This window comes from Coffea arabica, chromosome 2e, assembly GCF_036785885.1.
Source record: "Coffea arabica cultivar ET-39 chromosome 2e, Coffea Arabica ET-39 HiFi, whole genome shotgun sequence".
NCBI classification, from domain to species: Eukaryota; Viridiplantae; Streptophyta; class Magnoliopsida; order Gentianales; family Rubiaceae; genus Coffea; species Coffea arabica.
The window spans coordinates 14,615,521-14,635,315 of NC_092313.1; the positions used below are offsets into that span (position 1 = coordinate 14,615,521).

Sequence of the window (19,795 nt, forward strand, 5' to 3'; positions counted from 1 at the left end):
TACCTGATTGATAAAAAAAAAAATTTTTTGGGTTAGGTAACAACAAATCCAAGAAAGTGGACTTTTGGAAAGCATATAAAAGTTGAAGAGATCACACAAAGTATAAAAAAAAAAAAAAAAGGAGGACACTCTGTCTGGGTTGGAATGCACCTGTAGCGAATTTAGCATTTAGCAGAGCATGCATGAACCTGTCCTACAGCATACATTATTTTATTTTATTTGAAAAAAAACACACGCACACGCACGTACGCGCGGAAGTAGCAAATGAACGGGTAATGGAGTTGACCGTTATGGCAACACAGGGGTGTTAAAAGAAGGTGCAGAGAATGTTAAAAGTTTTTGACTTGGAGTCTTGTCTAAATGCGTGAGTTATTTGATTCGACAACTTATGCGAGTTTTGTCTTGACTTCTTACTATTATATATATATATATAAGGACAATGCTACAGTGCCTATAGTTATGGTAACGATATTAAGGAAACCTGCTATTACAGGTTTCTATTACCTTTAGTGACAGATCCAAATTTTTAGCGACTTTTTAAATATTATATTAAAATAATTAATATTAACTTTAGTAAGTTTTTAATTAAAACTAGTAAGTTTATGCCTGAAAGATAAGTTTTAGTCAAAATAGAAATTTACACTTTGAGTAATTTAATTTACTTATTATTTGACAAAATTTACTTATGGTTGAATCAAACTTACTAATACTAAAAGTAAAAAATGTTCATATTTAAGTAAAAAAGTTACCGGTTTCTGAAAACGATTTTGGGTTCTGAAACACTTCCGGGTATCATCTCTTTAAAGTCATCTGCCTTCTTATTACTTAGTTCTCAGTTCCAACGATACAATTGAATTCCCAGGCAAAGGATTCCACTTTAGTCCACACTTTCTCTTGGTTTCAATTGCATAAATTTTCTCACTTCCAAATTTTCATCTTCAGTTCCCACTTTCCCTCTATCCTTTCTCATCGATCGGTTGTTTTTGGGTGCTGCCATATGCGGATACAATAAAAGGGTTAGCGACGGTGGTAGCCAATCAAAGAGAGCAGTGCCGAGGTTAGTCCATCATGTCCACTTGAAATCGTTTGATTATATTGCTGTAATTTATTTATATTTCATTTGTTTTGTTTGTCAAGATTTTCTTACGAAATCAAGGCTGAGTATTTGAAGATTTTATTGCAATTTTGGGGCTGAAAATGTCCACTGAAACATCTAGGAAATGGTTGTAGTTTTGATTGTCTACGGGTAAAATATGGTTAATAGCCATATGAAACATCTAGGAAAGGACTTGAGACTAGGCGTTTAAGTTAAATGTGATTAATTTGTGAATGCATATAAGATGTTTGGTGAAATGTCAAAGAGAAATTTCTGTGTTATGATTGCTACTCGGTGCGAAGGCATTTTTTCTGTGTTATGATTGCTACTCGGTGCGAAAGGACTGAGAAGTGTAAGAATTTTTTCTGCCTGCAGTTCCACACTATTCTGGTCCATTGCCGCTGCAAGACCCCTGTTTGATGGTATAAATGATTACTCATTTTAGAAAGAAAGAAAGAAAGTAATTGTAATACTATAGCATGAATTTGAAATCTGCTCAGGAATGAAACAATAATATTATCACCATCAGATCAAGTGCCTGACCAATTGATGAAAGTTATTTGTCCACCAAATACTTTGTAACATGCTAACATTTATGTGCACATTAACATAAAGTACATGCCTATTAGCTCATGAGTGTGTGTACATGAACAAAAATCAAATGCCAAGTTTTTATTTCCCCCCTTTATTTATCTGCACATGCACCTTTTGGTTATCCATCGATCTGGTATAGATATTCCCCAGTTCCTTATAAAAGTCATGGTTCATGTCCCTAATCAACTTCTTAAACAGAGGAAGATTATAATGTCAAAGATAAAACTACTGATGACAAAGCAATGCAATGAATACTTTTCCACTAGCTCATGGATTCCGGATATAATTGTTAGCATAGCTAAAGCAAGTGACTTCAAGGCTCTAGGGAAAGTGGTGCAGGAGATACGAATAAGTACCACAACAAAAACTAAACTAATTCTTGTTTCAAATGACCACTATTGCCTATGTTTTAATAATGCATTAATTTAAGATTAAAGAAAGGTTACATGATTAATGGCTATCTTTTCCAGCATTAGTAATCCAATAAACTAATCCAGACCACTCTCCCTCCAATAAAAGCTTTCAGATAGTCAAAACAGAAAAGTTCCAATTAAATATCCTTTTTCAAATCTTTACTGATGCTCATAAGTAGGATCTTTGATTTTTTTTTTTGAGCCAAATTATCCTCCAATATAACAGCATTCTCGGCTACAGGGCTAAAAGGCAGTAAATTTCATTTTAATCGTAACTTCCTGCAATTGGAGTTACAGCTTTGGCGGTCAGATTTTACATACAATTATTTCTGACCAAAATTTATGTATTTCATGCATGTTGAAAAGATCCCTTTTGTATTAGTGATGATTTATTGTTGTTTTGAAAATTCTATTCAACAATTAACCGCATAATTTTGCTACACAAAATATACTACAATACTCTAAACTCCTGCAAAAGGGCCCGCATACAACAGTTTAGTTGAACGATTTTAGCTGACATGAAAGTGAAATAATAAAGAAAGATCAAGAAAATTAAATACAGACCTGTGAATCTCTGTCTTCAGTTTCCAATTACCTGCTGCTTGTTGCTCTGTGCTTGATGGAATGATTCAGAGACTAAAAGAGCGCTTCTATGAAGAAAAAGTTTTTTTTTTTTTGGGCAAGGAATATTCCAATATAATCAGATTTAACTAAATGCCTTAATAGACAAGAATGTGATTGCTAGAGTTGTTACTTTAATAAAGGAAAAGAGCAGAGAAGGAAAAAAGGACTTGACAGTGCAGGCTATACGATCCTCCCCAAGGGAACCCAAGCCCCTTTAAATTCAAGAAAGGAAGATTATGAAATTGGGACAAAGTGTAATTCCTCAGCTGAAGCTAACTCAGGGGTCCCCTGTCCGCCCTTTTTCTTTTTGAAATGGTCCCTTGATCAACAGGTTTGGCGGCAGGACAGCTAATGGTCAGAAGAGTTTTGGGAAAATTTTGGACATCGGAACCGTATTATATTACATGGGATTGAATCTCCCCCTTCTTCTTGGTTCAAGGGAAACTGAAACAAAATAGGAAACAGTGTTGCAAGATATCTAGGTAAAAGTATTCATTTCTCTTTTGTTGATAATATTGATCATCTACTTCAAACTGTTTGTTCTTACTCCTAAAGCTAGTATTGTTGGTTTACTGGGCACAGAAGGTTTGGACTCTCTAGGATTCTTGGGGTTCTGCTTTTGTATGGCGGCCATATGCTTTGTTTTTTATTTTATTACTTATTAAATCTCATATCATTCTTAGATATTTGAGAATATTATTAGATAAATTTAATATTGTCTTGATGATTGGAGAAGGGTGGTTTGGTTTCTCTGAGTTGTTGTTGTGGCTTTCAGCCTTATTCTGGTTTTTTATACTTATATTCTCAAAATTGGTACAGGTGGTTTACTATAGAAATGTTCCTCGCATGGCTTGTTCTGCTGCTAAAGCTTAGGGACTTGAAGCACGCATACGTTTTACTGTTATTATTGTCATCATTTGGTTATTTCCGCTTCCAAATATGCTAAAACTAAAAGTCATGTTCTTTTTCAGGACTGGATATCTCAACGGGATGGAATAAGTGAAAGGAAGCAGGAAAGATTAGCATTAATCATGGAATTCCATATGGATGGTTCTAGTTAAACATGGGGTGCATCGGACACAGTCTCGCTTTTGGTCTTAGTTGTTATAGCCTTATAGGTGTTTTCTGATTGCGCTACTACTCTTGTAGTTGTGACCCTCTCACATTTTGTTCAGCTTAGTCAGGGACTATTATGCAGTAGTTGTTCTAATGCTTAACCATGAAAAACCTCAGTGGTTTTATATAAGCAGCTACTTACTACATGCTACATTTTGCTGTAAAGTACTAAAGGGATTTGCCCTTACCACATTAATAGCGGTGTAACATCCATTCTGTCGTAGGAGCACATACTCTTATTTATTTCTGCGAGCATTAGAAGTTCCTTTTTATCCATTCGTTTCGGTGCGACCAAAAATAAAGTGTGTTGCTTTCCTATATAGACTGACGGCACTTTTATGAGAGAGCATCGGCCTTTGTGAAGTTAAGTGCTGTGATTTCCTCAGTAACCGATTAGCAGAAGTCCAAACAAATAGTATCTTCCCACGTCCTCTACGAATAAACAAGTAATCCACCTTTCTATTTAATGACAATCTGCCATTAGGAATAATGGGACAAACTAGTTTCGACTTTCTTTGTCCATTTATCGTAACCGAGGAAACAATAATTGTGGGGGTCTCATAAATACCTTCAATGAATCCGTAAAAAGGCTACCAGCTTTAGGTACTATGAATTCTTTGGCATAAAGAAATTCAAGCGTTACTAGTGCATCGACCTTTCCTACTCTAACTAAAATTAATGGCTAATAAAAGTCACCTTTGTACTTATCTCTTGAATTCTTAACTGTTTCAAAATTTAATAAAGAATTCTATCACAACCACAACACTTTTGAATTCAAAACTACAAAAAGGCCTATCTTTTTTTTTTTAAATTTTGGGTTAAAGTTAGCAAAAGTTCTACTTATTTTCACCTTTCTTGTAAAAAATATTTTTTGTTGCAATTTCAAATTTTAGTTATTCATTCGACACTAGTACGGGCATAGATACGGATTAAGCAACCAGTTTGAGGAATAATATTTTTTATTATAAAATTAATTTGAATTGAATTAATAATTTGATATTTTCACAATAAAGTGTAAATTTTTTGTCATTTTTCAAAAAAAATTAAGAAATCTATATTTTAGCAATTGTTGTCCTTAAAATTGTCTTAATTGAAGTTCGTTAAGAATAATTGAAGTTCCGATATCAATACTCTATTCAAATGTAAATATTCAACCTAAGTAACAAAATAAATGATAGCTTAACAAACGAAATATGCGTTCAATTGATCGTGTTCGAACTACATATTCTGTTAATGGTTAGTATATATGAAATTGTACTTTCCATTTGTAGAAAATTAATATGCATTTTATATCTACTAACGAATAAATTACCTATGTTTTGAACAAATCAAACCTAAACTTATGGTGTGATATGTATATAGTTGCTCACATTTATACTTATGCCATCATCCTTTCTTCCACTTGCTTTTTAGTAGTGCAAATTTCTTTTGATTATATTTAGGGGTGGTAATTTTCGATACGACCTGAAAATACAATATGAACCTAACACGAAATTAATTGATTCGGATTGAGGTTTCGTGGGTTCGGGTCAGAATCGAGTCGAATCCGACAAACTCGAAAAGAAAATGGGTCGAATTCGGGTCAAACCGTGGGTGACCCGATACGACCCGATCACCTGTTTATGAATTAAAAATTATTTTACCTAACTAAACTAAGTTATTCTTTTTTTTCAAAGGCATTCATCACTTAACCCTAAATGAATTTATTTAACTTATTTGAAGTTGAAATTATTATATTTGGACAAATAATGTATTATATTATTTTTTACTTTTATATTGCTTTTATTTATTTTGTATTTGGTTCGGAATAAAACACTTTTACGGTGTTTTTAATTTATTTTAGATTAGGTTTGGGATTATTTATTTAATTTTTATTACTTGATTATGTAATTAGTCTTGTGCGAATTAGAAATTACAGTGGTAAATTAATAAATTAAAATTACGTTTTGGGTCATTCGGGTCGTCCCGCCAACCCGACAACCTGAAATTTTCAGATTCGGGTCAGATATCCTGACCCGTTTCGGGTTGGCCGGTCAAGTTCGCGTCAGACAGTTTTCTATTATACCTGGGTCTCAACTCGACCCGCCACTCCGATTTGGACCCGGTTGCCACCCCTAATTATATTGGTAAAAAAATAACATATTTTACAAATTATTCCAATTTATTTAGAAAATGTTACTAATTCCATTAGAAGCATTGAAATGTAATCATGGTTTATTAATTTTTTACTAAATATAAATACTACATACAAAAGGAAAATATATTTGACTTTGTTTTACTTTGATTAGAAAAACCTGTGGTAGAAATAACGAAATAGTAACAGGGGTGCAAATTTCAAATCAACAACCAACGTACACTTAATTACGATAATTTTGTAGTTGACCAAACTAATATATGCCATAAAGTAGTAAGATTTGATCATTTATAAATTGGCAATTTTAGCAATTTTTTTAACAATTTATATACCATTCACCTATAAAAATTATGATTATTATAAAATGCTATTTTATAATAATTTACATACTATTTGCCAATTAAAAGTAAGTTTCATAAAAAATGCATATAAATCCATACTTTAAATGATACAAAATATATTTGAATCTCACGAAACTTAATATGTGGGTAAATTTATTATAGTTTTCAAAGATTATGCCACATTAGTACAAATTTAACTGTTATACTTGTGACCTAGAAAATAAATTTATTAGAACACATAACCTTGATGAATGATACATACAATCATATATTATACATTTACGTTACCAGCAATTACTAACTATAATATTAAGTTTCAATCATTTTACTTAAAAAATCTTAGCATTATTTTAAATAAACTTCCTAATACTTGTTTCATATAAGTTTCTTTAAGTAAAATTGTAAATTTATGCCACAAACTAGTAAGTCTTGATGGTTAACCAAATTTACTATTCTATCAATAGGATTTACTTTTAATCCGTGAAAACTTACTATTACTTGAACTAAACTTACTCTCCAAAAAGTAAGTTTCGAATATAGAGTAGTAATATATTTTTTAAAAAACGTAACTTTCATTTTTATTTCAATTTACTTTTTAAGACATAAATAGGATAACACTTAGATGACCTTTTTCGATTTATTTTTTATTTGCTTTTAGCGACCATTTAATTATTTGATAGGTCTATCCACCTAATTAGGATAACACTTAAAAATAAGAAAGTAAGTTTTCTATCTAAAATAATAAGTTAACAGTAATAAATTAGTAACTTTTATACTTCAAAAGGTAAGTTGGAATAAATATTAAACTTACTTTTTAAATAAATAAATTACTACTTTATATCCCAAACTTACTTTTTAGAGAGTAAGTGTAATTCAAGTAATAGTAAGTTTTTATACATAAATAGTAACTCTTACTAATAACATGGTAAATTGATTAATAATCAAAACTTACTGATTTATGGGACACATGTGCTATTTTATTTTAAAACATATTTCAAACTAGTATCAGGAAATTTATTTGAAATAACGATAAAATGTTTTATTAATCATTAATTCTTAGTACCTTAGTTAGTAAGTACTCATAAGATACCTGTATAATATATGATTATAGGTATAATTTAAAAAAAATTATTTGTATATTTTAAAATACTATGAAAAATAGTTTGAATTTTCACATATTCTTGTAAATATGTAATAAAATTTTGTTGTATTATAAGTTTTAAATCATTTTCAATTTTTGAAAAGTTTGAAAGTTTGGATAACTGTTACAACAAATCTTCCTAGTTATATATAGAATATTACTTGTTTATATATCAAAATTTTTATAATTTTACGCCTATGAATATAATAAGATGATAAAGTTTTAATAAGTTTACATCTGAGACACAATAAATAATAAGAGTAAAAGCCTAAACAAATGAGAAATAATATAATAATAAAAATGACAAAATGTATAACAATTAATATAAGAAAATCAGTATGCTCTGGATTTTTTTTCCTTGGGAGATTGTTCATAAGAATAGGATCCAATAATTATAAATGAAAATCACATGCATATATAATCTATTGTAGAATTTAAATTACATTTAGTTCACGTATAAAATGGTCCTAAAATAATTAGTACACTATGATACAATGTTATTTTAACAACAAAAATTTTTTTTACTAAAAGTCTGAAATATACTTGACATACGTATGAGGGATACTTTACCATTTTTAGTATCTGACATCTAATCATGAAAGTTAATTTGAGAAAAACTATTTTTGACAATAGAATTATTTTGAATTTAACCAACAAGTTGAGATTTTTTAAACAATAAAAGTGAAATATTTTGGGAACTTAGTTGTTTATTTTCCCATAATTAAAAATTTAAAATATGACAAATTATTCTTACATATTTTATAAGGTCATATGCAAAAAAAAAAAATTTTCATAGTATATTTAAAATGCTTCAAACATATAACATTTATAAATGATATGTACAATTGTAAGTTTCTTTAAGTAAAATAGTAAATTTATGCCACAAACTATTAAGTTTTGATGATTAACCAAATTTACTATTCTATCAGCAATATTTACTACTAATCTATAAAAACTTACTATTACTTGAACTAAACTTACTCTCCAAAAACTAAGTTTCAGATATAGAGTAGTATTTTACTTCAAAAAAAAAAAATAGTTCCATATTTATTCAAGTTTACTTTTTGAGACATAAAAGTTACTAATATATCGAGTTAACTTACTATTTTTTATGCAAAACTTACTAACCAAAATTTTAGGTACTATTTCATTTAGATGACCAGTACAACAGGTAATCAAATGGTCGCTAAAAGTATTTTTACCTATTATATCAGGTAAAAATAGTTTCGTTATCGTAACTGTCGTTACTTCAGACTTTTCCTATATATAAATGCATTGCGTGGTGAAGTACAATTAGTTGAGCTGCATGGACGTGGCATGGGCAAAGCCATTCCGGTAAGTGAAATTTTATGGTACTAATATAGAATTGGGAAGAATTCAAGAAGGCTAGAAATGTTGTCGTCTTGCCTTGGCTAGTCAAGGATGGCCGATGCATTTTTTGTCATCACAAGTAACCAGGCCACCTGCATTTGACTGAGCAACCGTGTTACGGCACCTGAACACCACCATATGGGTATGGGTATGGCATCTCCATCCATCTTTTCAGGGATAAAAAATGGGCTATTCTGATTACAGAAATAAACAGCAATACAGCCACAGCCTTATTATTATATATCATTGACATTTAGAACGTGTTAGACGCAGAGTCAATAATACCACAAATCAAGTCCATCTTGTTTTCCTTGATCTCTGGCCACTAACTAGATCATTAATTAATGTTAAGCCTCACAGCTATCATTGCTAGCTAATCTTCAAGTCATACAAAGACACATCACTGGGTACTGTACAATGCCCATTATTGAGGAAATTCCATTTCCCATTTACGCTATTGAGTTACCTGCTGCTCCTCCTGCCGACCTTCCCACTTGGGCTATCAAACAACAAACAACGAACAAAACCCAAACGAAAGCTCAATGACAGCTAATCTCTTTCCTCTTTTGGTCTTGCCGACAAAGACAGTTTTTTAAACAAATCAAACAAGCAATGAAAATGAAGAAGTTGAAGGAAGCTGTCAAGTTTGTTTTGGATTTTGGATTTGAAAAAATAAATTATGGGGCACCTGATAATCAAGAAATAACTACCAATTATGTATACAGGAAAAGATTAAGGTACCATTTTGAATTCAGAAATGAAGAATTTCCCCATCCCCGCCTGGCCCAAAAAAAAAAAAAAAACTGAATTTGGAAATGAAGAAGTATGAATATCACTACAGATGCATTTTAACGAAGAGCTTCTCTGTCTTTCTTTCTTGAACAGTGGAAGGTCTTTCCAGCTTATGTAGCATTTCATCCTGTTATCGGCTTTGTCCTCCAGGAATCAAAGTGGAACTGTTTTTTTTTTTTTTGAAGAGGTGACAAAAGAGCAACTAACTAATTCAGAGCTATTCTGATTTCCCTTCAGATTTTCATTCAAGATTGGGGGAGCGAACGTGTAGCCTGTTAGCTGTTTCTGGCTTTCTGTTCTCCCGATCTTTTATTGTCGTCTAGAAGTTGGACAAATTTCAGAAAGCTTGCTTTATTAGGCTCATGGTCTCGTGGGATTGGATCAAGGGCTTCTACAATCTATCAAATCTCAATTGTACAGTGCAATCTAAACAATAACACAATAGATACACACACTAATATAATCAATTTCATCCATCCTATTTCGAATTGAACTCATTCCCGCAATTAACTGCGCTGTACAATTAAACACGTGGTTGTCTGTGCCCCTTTCCCACGGCCACGGGATCCATTTATAGTTTTATGCCGGGGTGCTGCAACCTATGCTGTGATTCAGAATATTCCCTCGCTTTTTGACTTGCCACACACTGACGCTATGTGGAATAATAGGACGTGCAAATCGGAGAAATCAAACAGGTAAAAGCCCAGCCCCCCACGGTTTGCTCGGGCGGTCCTTGTAGCTCCATTGAGTGAGAAGGGCCTGGGTTCGATTCCGAGCTCGGGCAGCCGGGGTAAATTCCTGATGATTCGGTGGGGCCCGCTCTCTCAGGCGCAGTGGGATTAGTTGGGGTTAACGGCGGTGTCAGGTATCCAGTCCCAGACCGCTACCCCCAGATACCCCTGTGTTGACAAAAAAAAAAAAAAAAAAAAAAAAAAAAACAGGTAAAAGCCCAAAAACCTTTTCTTTTGGCCGTGCGTGGTGTATTACGTTTTCATATCCAGAAAGAGAGTCACTTTTACATGGTAACTTTGCAGACAAAAATAAAAAGATATCAGATTCAAAAAATAATGATTAGGCTAGAGAACGGTACGGATGGTTATATGGTGGAGACGGTGTGGATGCCTCCAGGAAGAGTAAAGCAATGGTTTGGAAGGATGTGGTGTGCCATGAGCCACCGCAGTAGCACTAATGGGGACGGCCAGCATGTGTTGTTTGGTTGCAGCCCATCGGTGTCGGTTTCCTACCGGTTTGACAGTGAGTGAAGTGCTATCCATGGGACCCGTGAATACTTAGTGATCGGTCGAGGCGGCAGCGGGTAATGAAAATAATTCTATATCACCGGGGACTGTTTTGCAAACTTAGAGTACAAATATCTTGAATAAAATAAGATGAATTGAAATGGTATTTTGTAAAGGCATGAGTATCTTGAATATATTTTTTCAATTGCCTGGAAGGGACAAAAGAAACATCCTGTTGTTTTTTCAATAATTTTTTTTATTTTTACTGTACCTCTCAGTAGAATTCAAATCCAGATCAAATTATAACCATCTATTAGAGACATAACACTGAACCAATCTTGTAAGATTTCCAAGAAATTTTTAGATTGCTTTGGGAAGAATTCTCTTTTAAATGTCCTCAGTATTGGCTATTTTAGACTAAGGTAAATTATATAAGTACAAACTACAACACACTTCCATATAATTAGTTATTTCATTTTTAAGATTCACGTTTTATGTCATCCATAATTATGTGAATACTATTTTGTACGATAGGCATTCAAAAATTATACATACAAATGAGATGCATTGACACCTATGATATATGTTATTAATGTTACATTCGTTGACCGATTTTAAACTTTTTGGGACTTGATTAAAGCAACATATTGCATCACTAAGTTCCTCAAAAAAGGTTCCCATTTATGAGGTTAACGGTACAACTTGGCAATTTTCCCATTTTTTTAATCAATAAGGTCATTTTTATGCAATGGTGTAACTGCATCGAGCAGATAGTCTTAACAATGTTTTAAAGCATTACTAATATCTTGTGCATTTTGCTCTCTGCCAAATTACCCAAAAAATTTTTTTTGCCTTTTTTCTACTTAGCAAGCGATCATTCATCTACTTTCCATTCAGTTTCTTTACCATTTAATTTTACTAGATTCACAGATTTTCTTACTTTTATTATACTTGTATAATATGTTTTCCATGAGCCAAATCCATTTAATTACATGATGTTCAAGATCTGTTCACATATTATATGAACATTATTCGATCTTGATTGAATATTAAATGACCTAAAAATGTTGCTTGAATTCGCTTCAATAATTTGTATATATGTTTGACTTCAAATTTGATGTCAATTTGTTAAATTAAATGAATCGAATTCAAGTTTCAGCTCTAACTCCAATTTCAATTTGAAAACTATTTAATTATGCATTTTAAAAATCATTCATGATTTAGAATAAATTTAATTATGCTTCTTTTTTTAACAAATTAATTAATAATCATTTCATGTATAATTACTTTTTCTTACGAAACAAGGCATATATATCCTATATTTAAAAATATACTCATATTGCTATTCATTTATTCTTTGTCATTATATATGTGCTCACGAACTATTCGAATAGTTTGTGAATAGGATCGTGCTCGTCTCGACTATTAAATGAACCTAATATCGTGTTCAAGTTTGATTTATTTATTATACAATCAATCTTTTTTTTCACTCAAATGAACCGAACTCGAACATGTTCGTGACACCTTAACTTGTACTATGGACGAAACTTACAGATGAATGGATGATTTGGATGGTACGCGAGATGGAGTGTAAGTAAAAGGTTCCAACTTCGAAACCTGCCACTTACACTAAAAAATTTGACAATACTTAACTCTTCTTTGCTTCCATCCTGTAACTTTTAATCACATCCTTCTTACGGGCCATAAATCCCACTTGAGTTAATCATTTATACTCTGCCAATTTCGATAATTATCTATTTTGATTGTATAACAACTAATTTGTTCTACTTGAGTTTTACTTATTGTTTCATCTAACTCTCTTCCAACTAATTTCATTTATAATTTGTCTCTTCTAATAACCTCTCTCACACCTAATGCATTTGAGTTATTCTTTTTATCCTTGCCTTCTAATTTTATTTATCCTTTTTCAATACACTTGCACTATCGTACATAGTAATTGGCGTGTACATTTATTAATTCACTTTTTGTATTGGTTAACTTATTAATTTCGTTACATAGTAATACATCACTAACGCACGAATGCACTATGCTACCTTTCCTTTTATTTCTACTCAAAATGAATACCGATGTCAATATAATCACACACATCATAAATTTAATTACCACTCCAGAGAATACATTTCATCTATTGTATGAATTTTAGTATTTAGCTGATATGATTGCATCACACTATTTTTGTATACATGACTTTTTAAAGACTACTATGGTACACAATACTTCAAATGCAATTATTTCTTCATACAACTATGAATACTTTAACAAAAGATTATTATACAATTATTTACACCTTGGATCAATTCATAATTAATCATTAAGCAAAAAAAAAGATTGCACTAGCTTAGATTGGAAACTTTTTCATGGTATTTTATTATAGATTTAGATTTATTAGCTAGAAAAAATATGTTGAAAAATTCATTTAGAGTTTATTAAATTTTCAAGTAATGGAATTATCATAATTTAATACTGGTTTTGGCCCATTTCTTTTTCACTTTTTGTTAATTAAAAAGAAAAAAATAGAAAACAAGATAAACAAAAATATTGAATTACATATAAAATTAACTCATAAAAAAAAGTACTAATTCGACATTTAGTTACAATAGAAACTAGAGACAATAGTGGCAGTTCTACAGTTTCATTGACGAAAAATTAACAAAAAGAAATAAGAAGGAAAAAGAATTAACAAATAATTTGGAAACTCATTGTAAATATATGTATACCAAATAAGATAATTTCGTTAAAATATTTAAGAGTTAAATTGTCTTTTTAAATCCCAAGGGAGGTATATGTAATTGTTTAATTTTTAAGGGAGAGGGAGTTCGGTGAAATTGTTAAAAATCTCGGGGGATGTTTCTGAAATTACCCCTTTTACTTGCCAGCCCTTTTTAGGGGCCACTTGCAATTTAGTGTTCAGTTGGTCTCCGTTCTTAAATTAATCATCTTTCCACGTTTAAAATGATGGACGTCCAACTGGAACATGACAGAGTTTTCGCCATCTGGTTTGACGTGGAGGTCGAACTGGAACATGTGCCGCCTGCAATGCAACAACACCGGCTCAGCAATTCTCCTTTCGGTTTCCATGCAGCGTTGATTTCCGTGGCTGGACAGGTGCTAATCGATGCTTCATCTGGCCAGCTTTTCTCTTGGTGGAGACTTACTGGTGACATTGGGAGTTTTGCACTTTCTTTCCTGGAGTGCGAGTCTCAATTCAGAAATTTGTAGCAAGTGTTGGAACTTACTATTTTCCCAGTCATTCCCTGGCAAATCTGTCTTGTTTATTGCATTTCATTCATTTCTGTACCGGGTTAGAAGAAGCTTGAACTTTGAATTGGTAAGGCATATATTGTGTGATTTTCAATATTGTAATGCAATAAGAAATTGCAGTGTGTTCAGTGGGAGGAGTTGGCTGGGATTTAGGGTACCGTTCAGCGTGGTCAACAAGTTGCATGACAGTAACACTTGACTAGTTATAGCGACTGAATTGACGCGTCAATGGGATATTTCCCTGCTAGGAGTGGTGCTGTTAATCGAGCCGAGTCGAGGAGCTCGAGCGCCTGATAATCAAACTATACTCGAACATTTATCGAGTTAACTTAAAGTTGCACGATTAGTAGTTCACGTTTCAGAAACAGTTCGAGATCGACTCATTCAATTTGGTAAGTACTGGCTAAAATTGATGACAATGGTGACGATGGTGTTAAAAAGAAACATGGCGACGTTAACCACATTATTAAATCCCCTTACTAGCTACTGACGGAATAGCTTCCATCACAGCACAAGGTTGACAGGAAAGACCGACGTACACGAGATTGGCAAATGTTCTCCTTCAAAATTTGATTGAATCTTATTTTATCAATTGACTGTCACGCTGCTACCACCACATTTCTACCATATACTCTTGTAGAATGAGCATTGGAACAAATATTATTAAGTTGTAGAGTGCTTACTCGACCAGGATGGGCTTGTACTGAGATCAACTGCGTTGCACATCTGAAATCGTAAACCCTGAAGCACATGCTTACCAAGGAGGTAAACACAAGATAAAAATATTTCTTGCCTATTAAAGAAGATGATACAATATTTTGTTCTTTCCTACAATACAGCACATAGTAACTTGACTGGTTAAACGCACATAATTTCTCTTTCCTTCTCACAGTGATTTATTTCTCCGGCATTCCGGGGTAAGACGGGGTGACGGAGGTTGGGTTGCGGATGGCTTCCCAAAAACTTGCAATCTTGTATACTACTACAACCATTAACTATTTGTATCGATTCAACTGATGCCTAAGCCTGCATGTCACAGGCAAATTGTTGATTGATCAGATGCTTAGCCCCTTCAACAATCCTCCTAATGACTTCCCCAGCTGGTAAGATATCTTTAATTAGGCCAATTCCCTCACCCGCATACATGGCCATGCTTTCAACATCACCACTTGTTGTCAGGTTTGGAACTGTGCCAGCGAATCGACGAATCTCTTTTTCCTGCACAACCACAAATTTAACTGTGTCAGGCAAATTTAATTTAGCCCAACCACAACCTCAAGCACTCTACCTAATGAAGCAATAATACACGTGCATAGTCAGCATCATTTGGTTGTCTGATAAGACAAACCTACATCACTCAATTAACTGTTCACAGAAAAAAAAAAAAAAAGAAGAGTTATTGATACAAATAAGATAATTCGTTAGTTATATGACTGCATCTGTGACTGAATAAATGAGCTCCTCAGCAAGATTATCTCCTAATTTCAATCACAGTTACAACACATTAGAGGAAAACTTCAAGGAGGAACATCCAAATGATTAAGAAAGGCAAGTAGTGAAAAGTATTTACCATTCCATGTATGGTGGAATGACCAATGGTAGGTTGATTAGTCTCATTCTCATCACTGGGAAGAGTTCTCCATTCCACTAAGAATGGAGTCCTCAGAACACGTTGAGGCGCTCCAGGCCACCTTGCACGGCCAAATATATCTGTGTACTCTGTTTCATCAAATTTGATCAACTTCTGCTTATATGCTGGGTGAGCATAGCTTTCATCCGTAGCAAGAAATCTAGGAAAAATGAGTTAGCCACCGTTCAGTACACCAAGCATCGTTATGATGCACTATCAAAGATGGTCTAATGGAATTAGGAAAATGGCAATGCAAGACCAATCTTATCAAATATCAAAGAAATTGGACACATATTGGTGAATTACTTAGGCATAAATATGTTTGAACCATATATTTCTAGCTGGCTGACATATACTCTGGCTCATATCTTTACTTGTGTAGCATTTGGTTGGTACCCACTTGTGAAACATATTGATGTTAGATGCCACTAAATCCAGGTACAATCATGGTACAAAATAATTGACCAAATAGCTCCAATTCCACAACAGACATTTTAGTTTGATAACATAAAATGTATATATAACAGTACAGTTTACTTCTCGTTTTTTTGATTCCAAAACCTCTAACCAGAGAATATCAAGCTAATCGAGAGTTTGTAGGACACAAAATCCAAAAGTTGTTCAGAAAAAGTGGATAAGCATTGAATGGTAAGAACTTTGCCAATGATTAGAATGTTCATTGCAGAATGCAATGGTTTCTAGCGATTGCACCAAGAACAGAGATTATACAGTGGAAACTTTTATAAAAGCAGACTGAATCCCTGTTACTCCGTCCGAAGATTAACCAGATACTGTGCTTTCATCAAATAAAAGCGGGTATAAAGAAAACTAACAACCAAAGAAGTCACATACCTAGTGCCCATTGCAATCCCCCTAGCTCCAAGGGCCAGGGAAGCTACATAACCACGTTCATCCACTATTCCACCGGCAGCAATAACTGGTATATCACGACCCTGAACAAGCTCAACTACCCTTGGCAACAAAGAAATTAAGGCACCCTGCAAATTTTCCAATGCGGGTCAATTTCAGAACTCTGAGAGAATACGGAGAGAGAAACTGCTCATGGTCAGAGGATGTTTAACTAACAGATGCCTTAAAAACCATGGCATAAATATTTCACAGATGTGGAGCTAGGATTCAACTATACCTTGGAACTTCAATTTCAAAGTATAAATGAAGTGTCTCAAGAAATGCCCTCAAAAATTAAATTACAAGTTATACAAGTCAGTCACTTGCAATGTAAAGATGCTCTTAAAAAATGGAAGGTTTTGGAAGCCTGAAATGTTTAGGCAACTAGCAAACTGCAGAACACATAGTTTACAGATTCCCTATCGAATTTTAAATGTTGGTCTACAATTGTAGTACCCTGTACAAGAGTATAACCTTTTCCTATATCTAGGTACACCCATTACTTATACCCAAATGCAGATTCAGAGAAGGAACAAATTAAGTTATATCATTCTAGTCAAGTTAATTTCATTTCAAGGGAAGCATACTGTTATAATACAAACACAATATGAAACATAAAACAACTTACAAAACCATTCATAACACAATCTTAACATAACAACGGTGTATAGTATAACAATATGTAAAAATTTATGGGCACTTGTATGCAATAGCAAAGCAATGTTTTGTGAAAATGAAGCAAATTCAATAAGATACCACTCCATTTTTACATTGAACTGAAGTAATATATATCTGATGAGTACACTAACAACTATACCTGTCCAATAACATGTCCACCAGCTTCCCGTCCTTGGACAATTATTGCATCCACACCCACATCAGCAGCTTTCTTTGCTTCTTCAAAGCTCCCCACCTTTATGATATTAGTGCAATCTCAACTGTTATTAAGGAATTGCAAGCACAAAAAAGGACATTTATCTCAAACAGCAAAATCAGCTCACAAGACTAACCTGTGGTACAACCTTGACCCCGACTTTGTGAGCCTCAAGCACTATATCACTTGTGCACTCACCCCAGGAAAGCTGCAAGACCGCTACCTTTTCATCCAGTATAGCCCTTATGTTTTCCTTGTGCGGAAAAGCCAGAACAACACCAACCCCAAAAGGTTTGTCAGTCAGGGTTCTGGTCTTCCTTATTAGCTCTTTTAGGTAATCCGGTGCCTCCTGTTATGCAAGCGCGTTTAGAAATATTACATATTACCCTACGAAAAATAAAAAGAAAAAAGAACATTTAACGGGAGTCTGCATGCACGTCTTCCTTACAGTTAGTGATAAGTTGGAGCATTCTCTTATCTGACTCCTTGAGACCCTCTCACAATCACCATATTATTCAATGAGTTGAATTAAGACTACGAAATCACATCATGGCATTTCAACAACTTAGTAGTAACTAATTCGACAAGGGTAAACGTGGATCATGAACATAAGCCTCAATGATTAGTACAATTACCAGTTTTTATTTTGTGCTAACATTCAATGTAGCACCAGTAACCCTTATTATCCTATCAGGATGAGAAAGCCATAACCTGAAGCCAATGCAAGTTTATTTTTGGAAAAAGGAACAAAATTGCAATTACTGGCATATTAGTTGTGAGCTCAAGGGGGAGAAGACTAGCATCAAATTTGACTCTAGGAGACACTTTAAAGCTCAAAACCATAGACTAATACAAAACTAGTCACTAATGCAACTTTTTGGAGGTAAGGAAAGCAATGCAAATCACAGGAAAATCAAAAGCAAATAAAAGAAAAAGTAAACGAAAGAGATCAGTTCCTTCAGATAAGGAAAACAAATGGATCAGTTTTCCAATATTTTTTTAAAATTAGCTTTCCGATAGTTAGCGAAGAACCGATACAAGAATAATAATAATTCAAACAATCTGTACAACAAAGAAAGAAATCCAAATGGAGAAGCAGCTGGGACAAGCTCACCTGGGAACTGAAGCAGCAAAAGTTATCCATATAATTCAGCCCCACCTCACCCTTCTCCTCGACAAATTAACATCTAACCTCCAATTCCGAAGCCTTTATTTTCACAACCTGTCGGAGAGCAAAGAAAGAACTTTGATGATCATCAAATAAACACCACCGCTAACGGTAAAATCTCAATCAAGAACCAATCTTTCTTCAAAAATCCACCAAAAAAATAACATAAAATTATCATATAAGTAACATCAAAAAGTTCCACTTACCGATCCGCCAACTTCAAAATTTCCCCTGAAAACGCAAGAAAGATCCTATCTTTGTGTACGACTTGACCAGTCCGCTGACCAGAAACCCTGTAACGAGTCGATATATATGCCTGTAAAAAAAATTTCCGACCAAAAAATTGAAAAGAAACAGTTGGAATTTCAGTAAAGAGCTGGCAATAGTTTTATGGGTTTCTGTTGTTGAGGGAAAGGGTCTTGGGTTTGCTAAGAAGGCAAGATTGGCTGCCAAAGAGACCAAAGCTTAAGCTTTGGCCTTCCCTTATTGACTTTTGTAGTCTTTATTGTTTCTTTATTATTGCGGCTAGTGTTTTGCAATTGTAATAATGCAGCGATGCAGGAGTAATTGTTACAAAGAGTCAAAGAGTAATGGTTACAAAGAGTCAGAGTCACTGTTTGTTCATTTGATTCGTGAACACGTACAGCTGTTTCAGTTTTTCCTTCTCTTGTGGGTCTACAACTTCCTGCAAAAGTTTGCAATCAAGTGCTCATCTGGTCCATTTGTTGGCCTATTCTCTATTTTTGGTGGTCAGCCCTATACCCTTTTTTTCTCGACTTTTTTAAATTAAGTGCGAGGTGTTGAGCCCCTATTGCCATGCCCTCCTACTTATAAGAATGGCAATTGATAAGGTAAAATTCAATACATGCGGGTATTAAATCCGATGGTTAATTCAATTAAATAACCGATAGGTAATTAATTAGAGTTTAATAAGAAAATTCTAAAGAATTCGAGATCCGACACACACACACATATATATTAATGATTATTAATTAACTCTCAAATCCTCTTTCTTATCATCCCTCAAATCCTCAAACTCTTAATTCTAATCATTTTAAAATTTAACGTAATA

At 33.5% G+C, this 19,795-nt stretch overlaps 1 protein-coding gene and 2 long non-coding RNA genes across 4 annotated transcripts; 1 reads left to right on the top strand and 2 right to left on the bottom strand.

The window, feature by feature from the left end:
• The first annotated feature begins 749 nt into the window (after positions 1-749).
• Positions 750-4,066, top strand: LOC113731650 (uncharacterized). Of its 2 annotated transcripts, XR_011840249.1 has the most exons (4): positions 751-1,057; positions 1,472-1,518; positions 2,868-3,209; positions 3,699-4,066. It is a non-coding gene; the product is annotated as an uncharacterized lncRNA (long non-coding RNA). The 2 variants fall into 2 exon arrangements; XR_011840248.1 differs by having other exon boundaries at positions 750-1,057; positions 1,472-3,209.
• Positions 4,067-9,992: 5,926 nt separating this feature from the next.
• On the bottom strand, positions 9,993-10,916 carry LOC140037200 (uncharacterized). Its single transcript, XR_011841128.1, has 2 exons — positions 10,713-10,916; positions 9,993-10,521 (listed from the first exon to the last, which is right to left on the bottom strand). It is a non-coding gene; the product is annotated as an uncharacterized lncRNA (long non-coding RNA).
• Positions 10,917-14,908: 3,992 nt separating this feature from the next.
• On the bottom strand, positions 14,909-18,065 carry LOC140036121 (uncharacterized). The gene is made up of 6 exons (XM_072077403.1): positions 18,039-18,065; positions 17,692-17,904; positions 17,499-17,594; positions 16,625-16,770; positions 15,713-15,932; positions 14,909-15,360 (listed from the first exon to the last, which is right to left on the bottom strand). The coding sequence occupies exons 1-6, from the start codon at positions 18,063-18,065 to the stop codon at positions 15,163-15,165; spliced, it is 900 nt and encodes a 299-aa protein (XP_071933504.1). The 3' UTR covers positions 14,909-15,162.
• Positions 18,066-19,795: the final 1,730 nt, after the last annotated feature.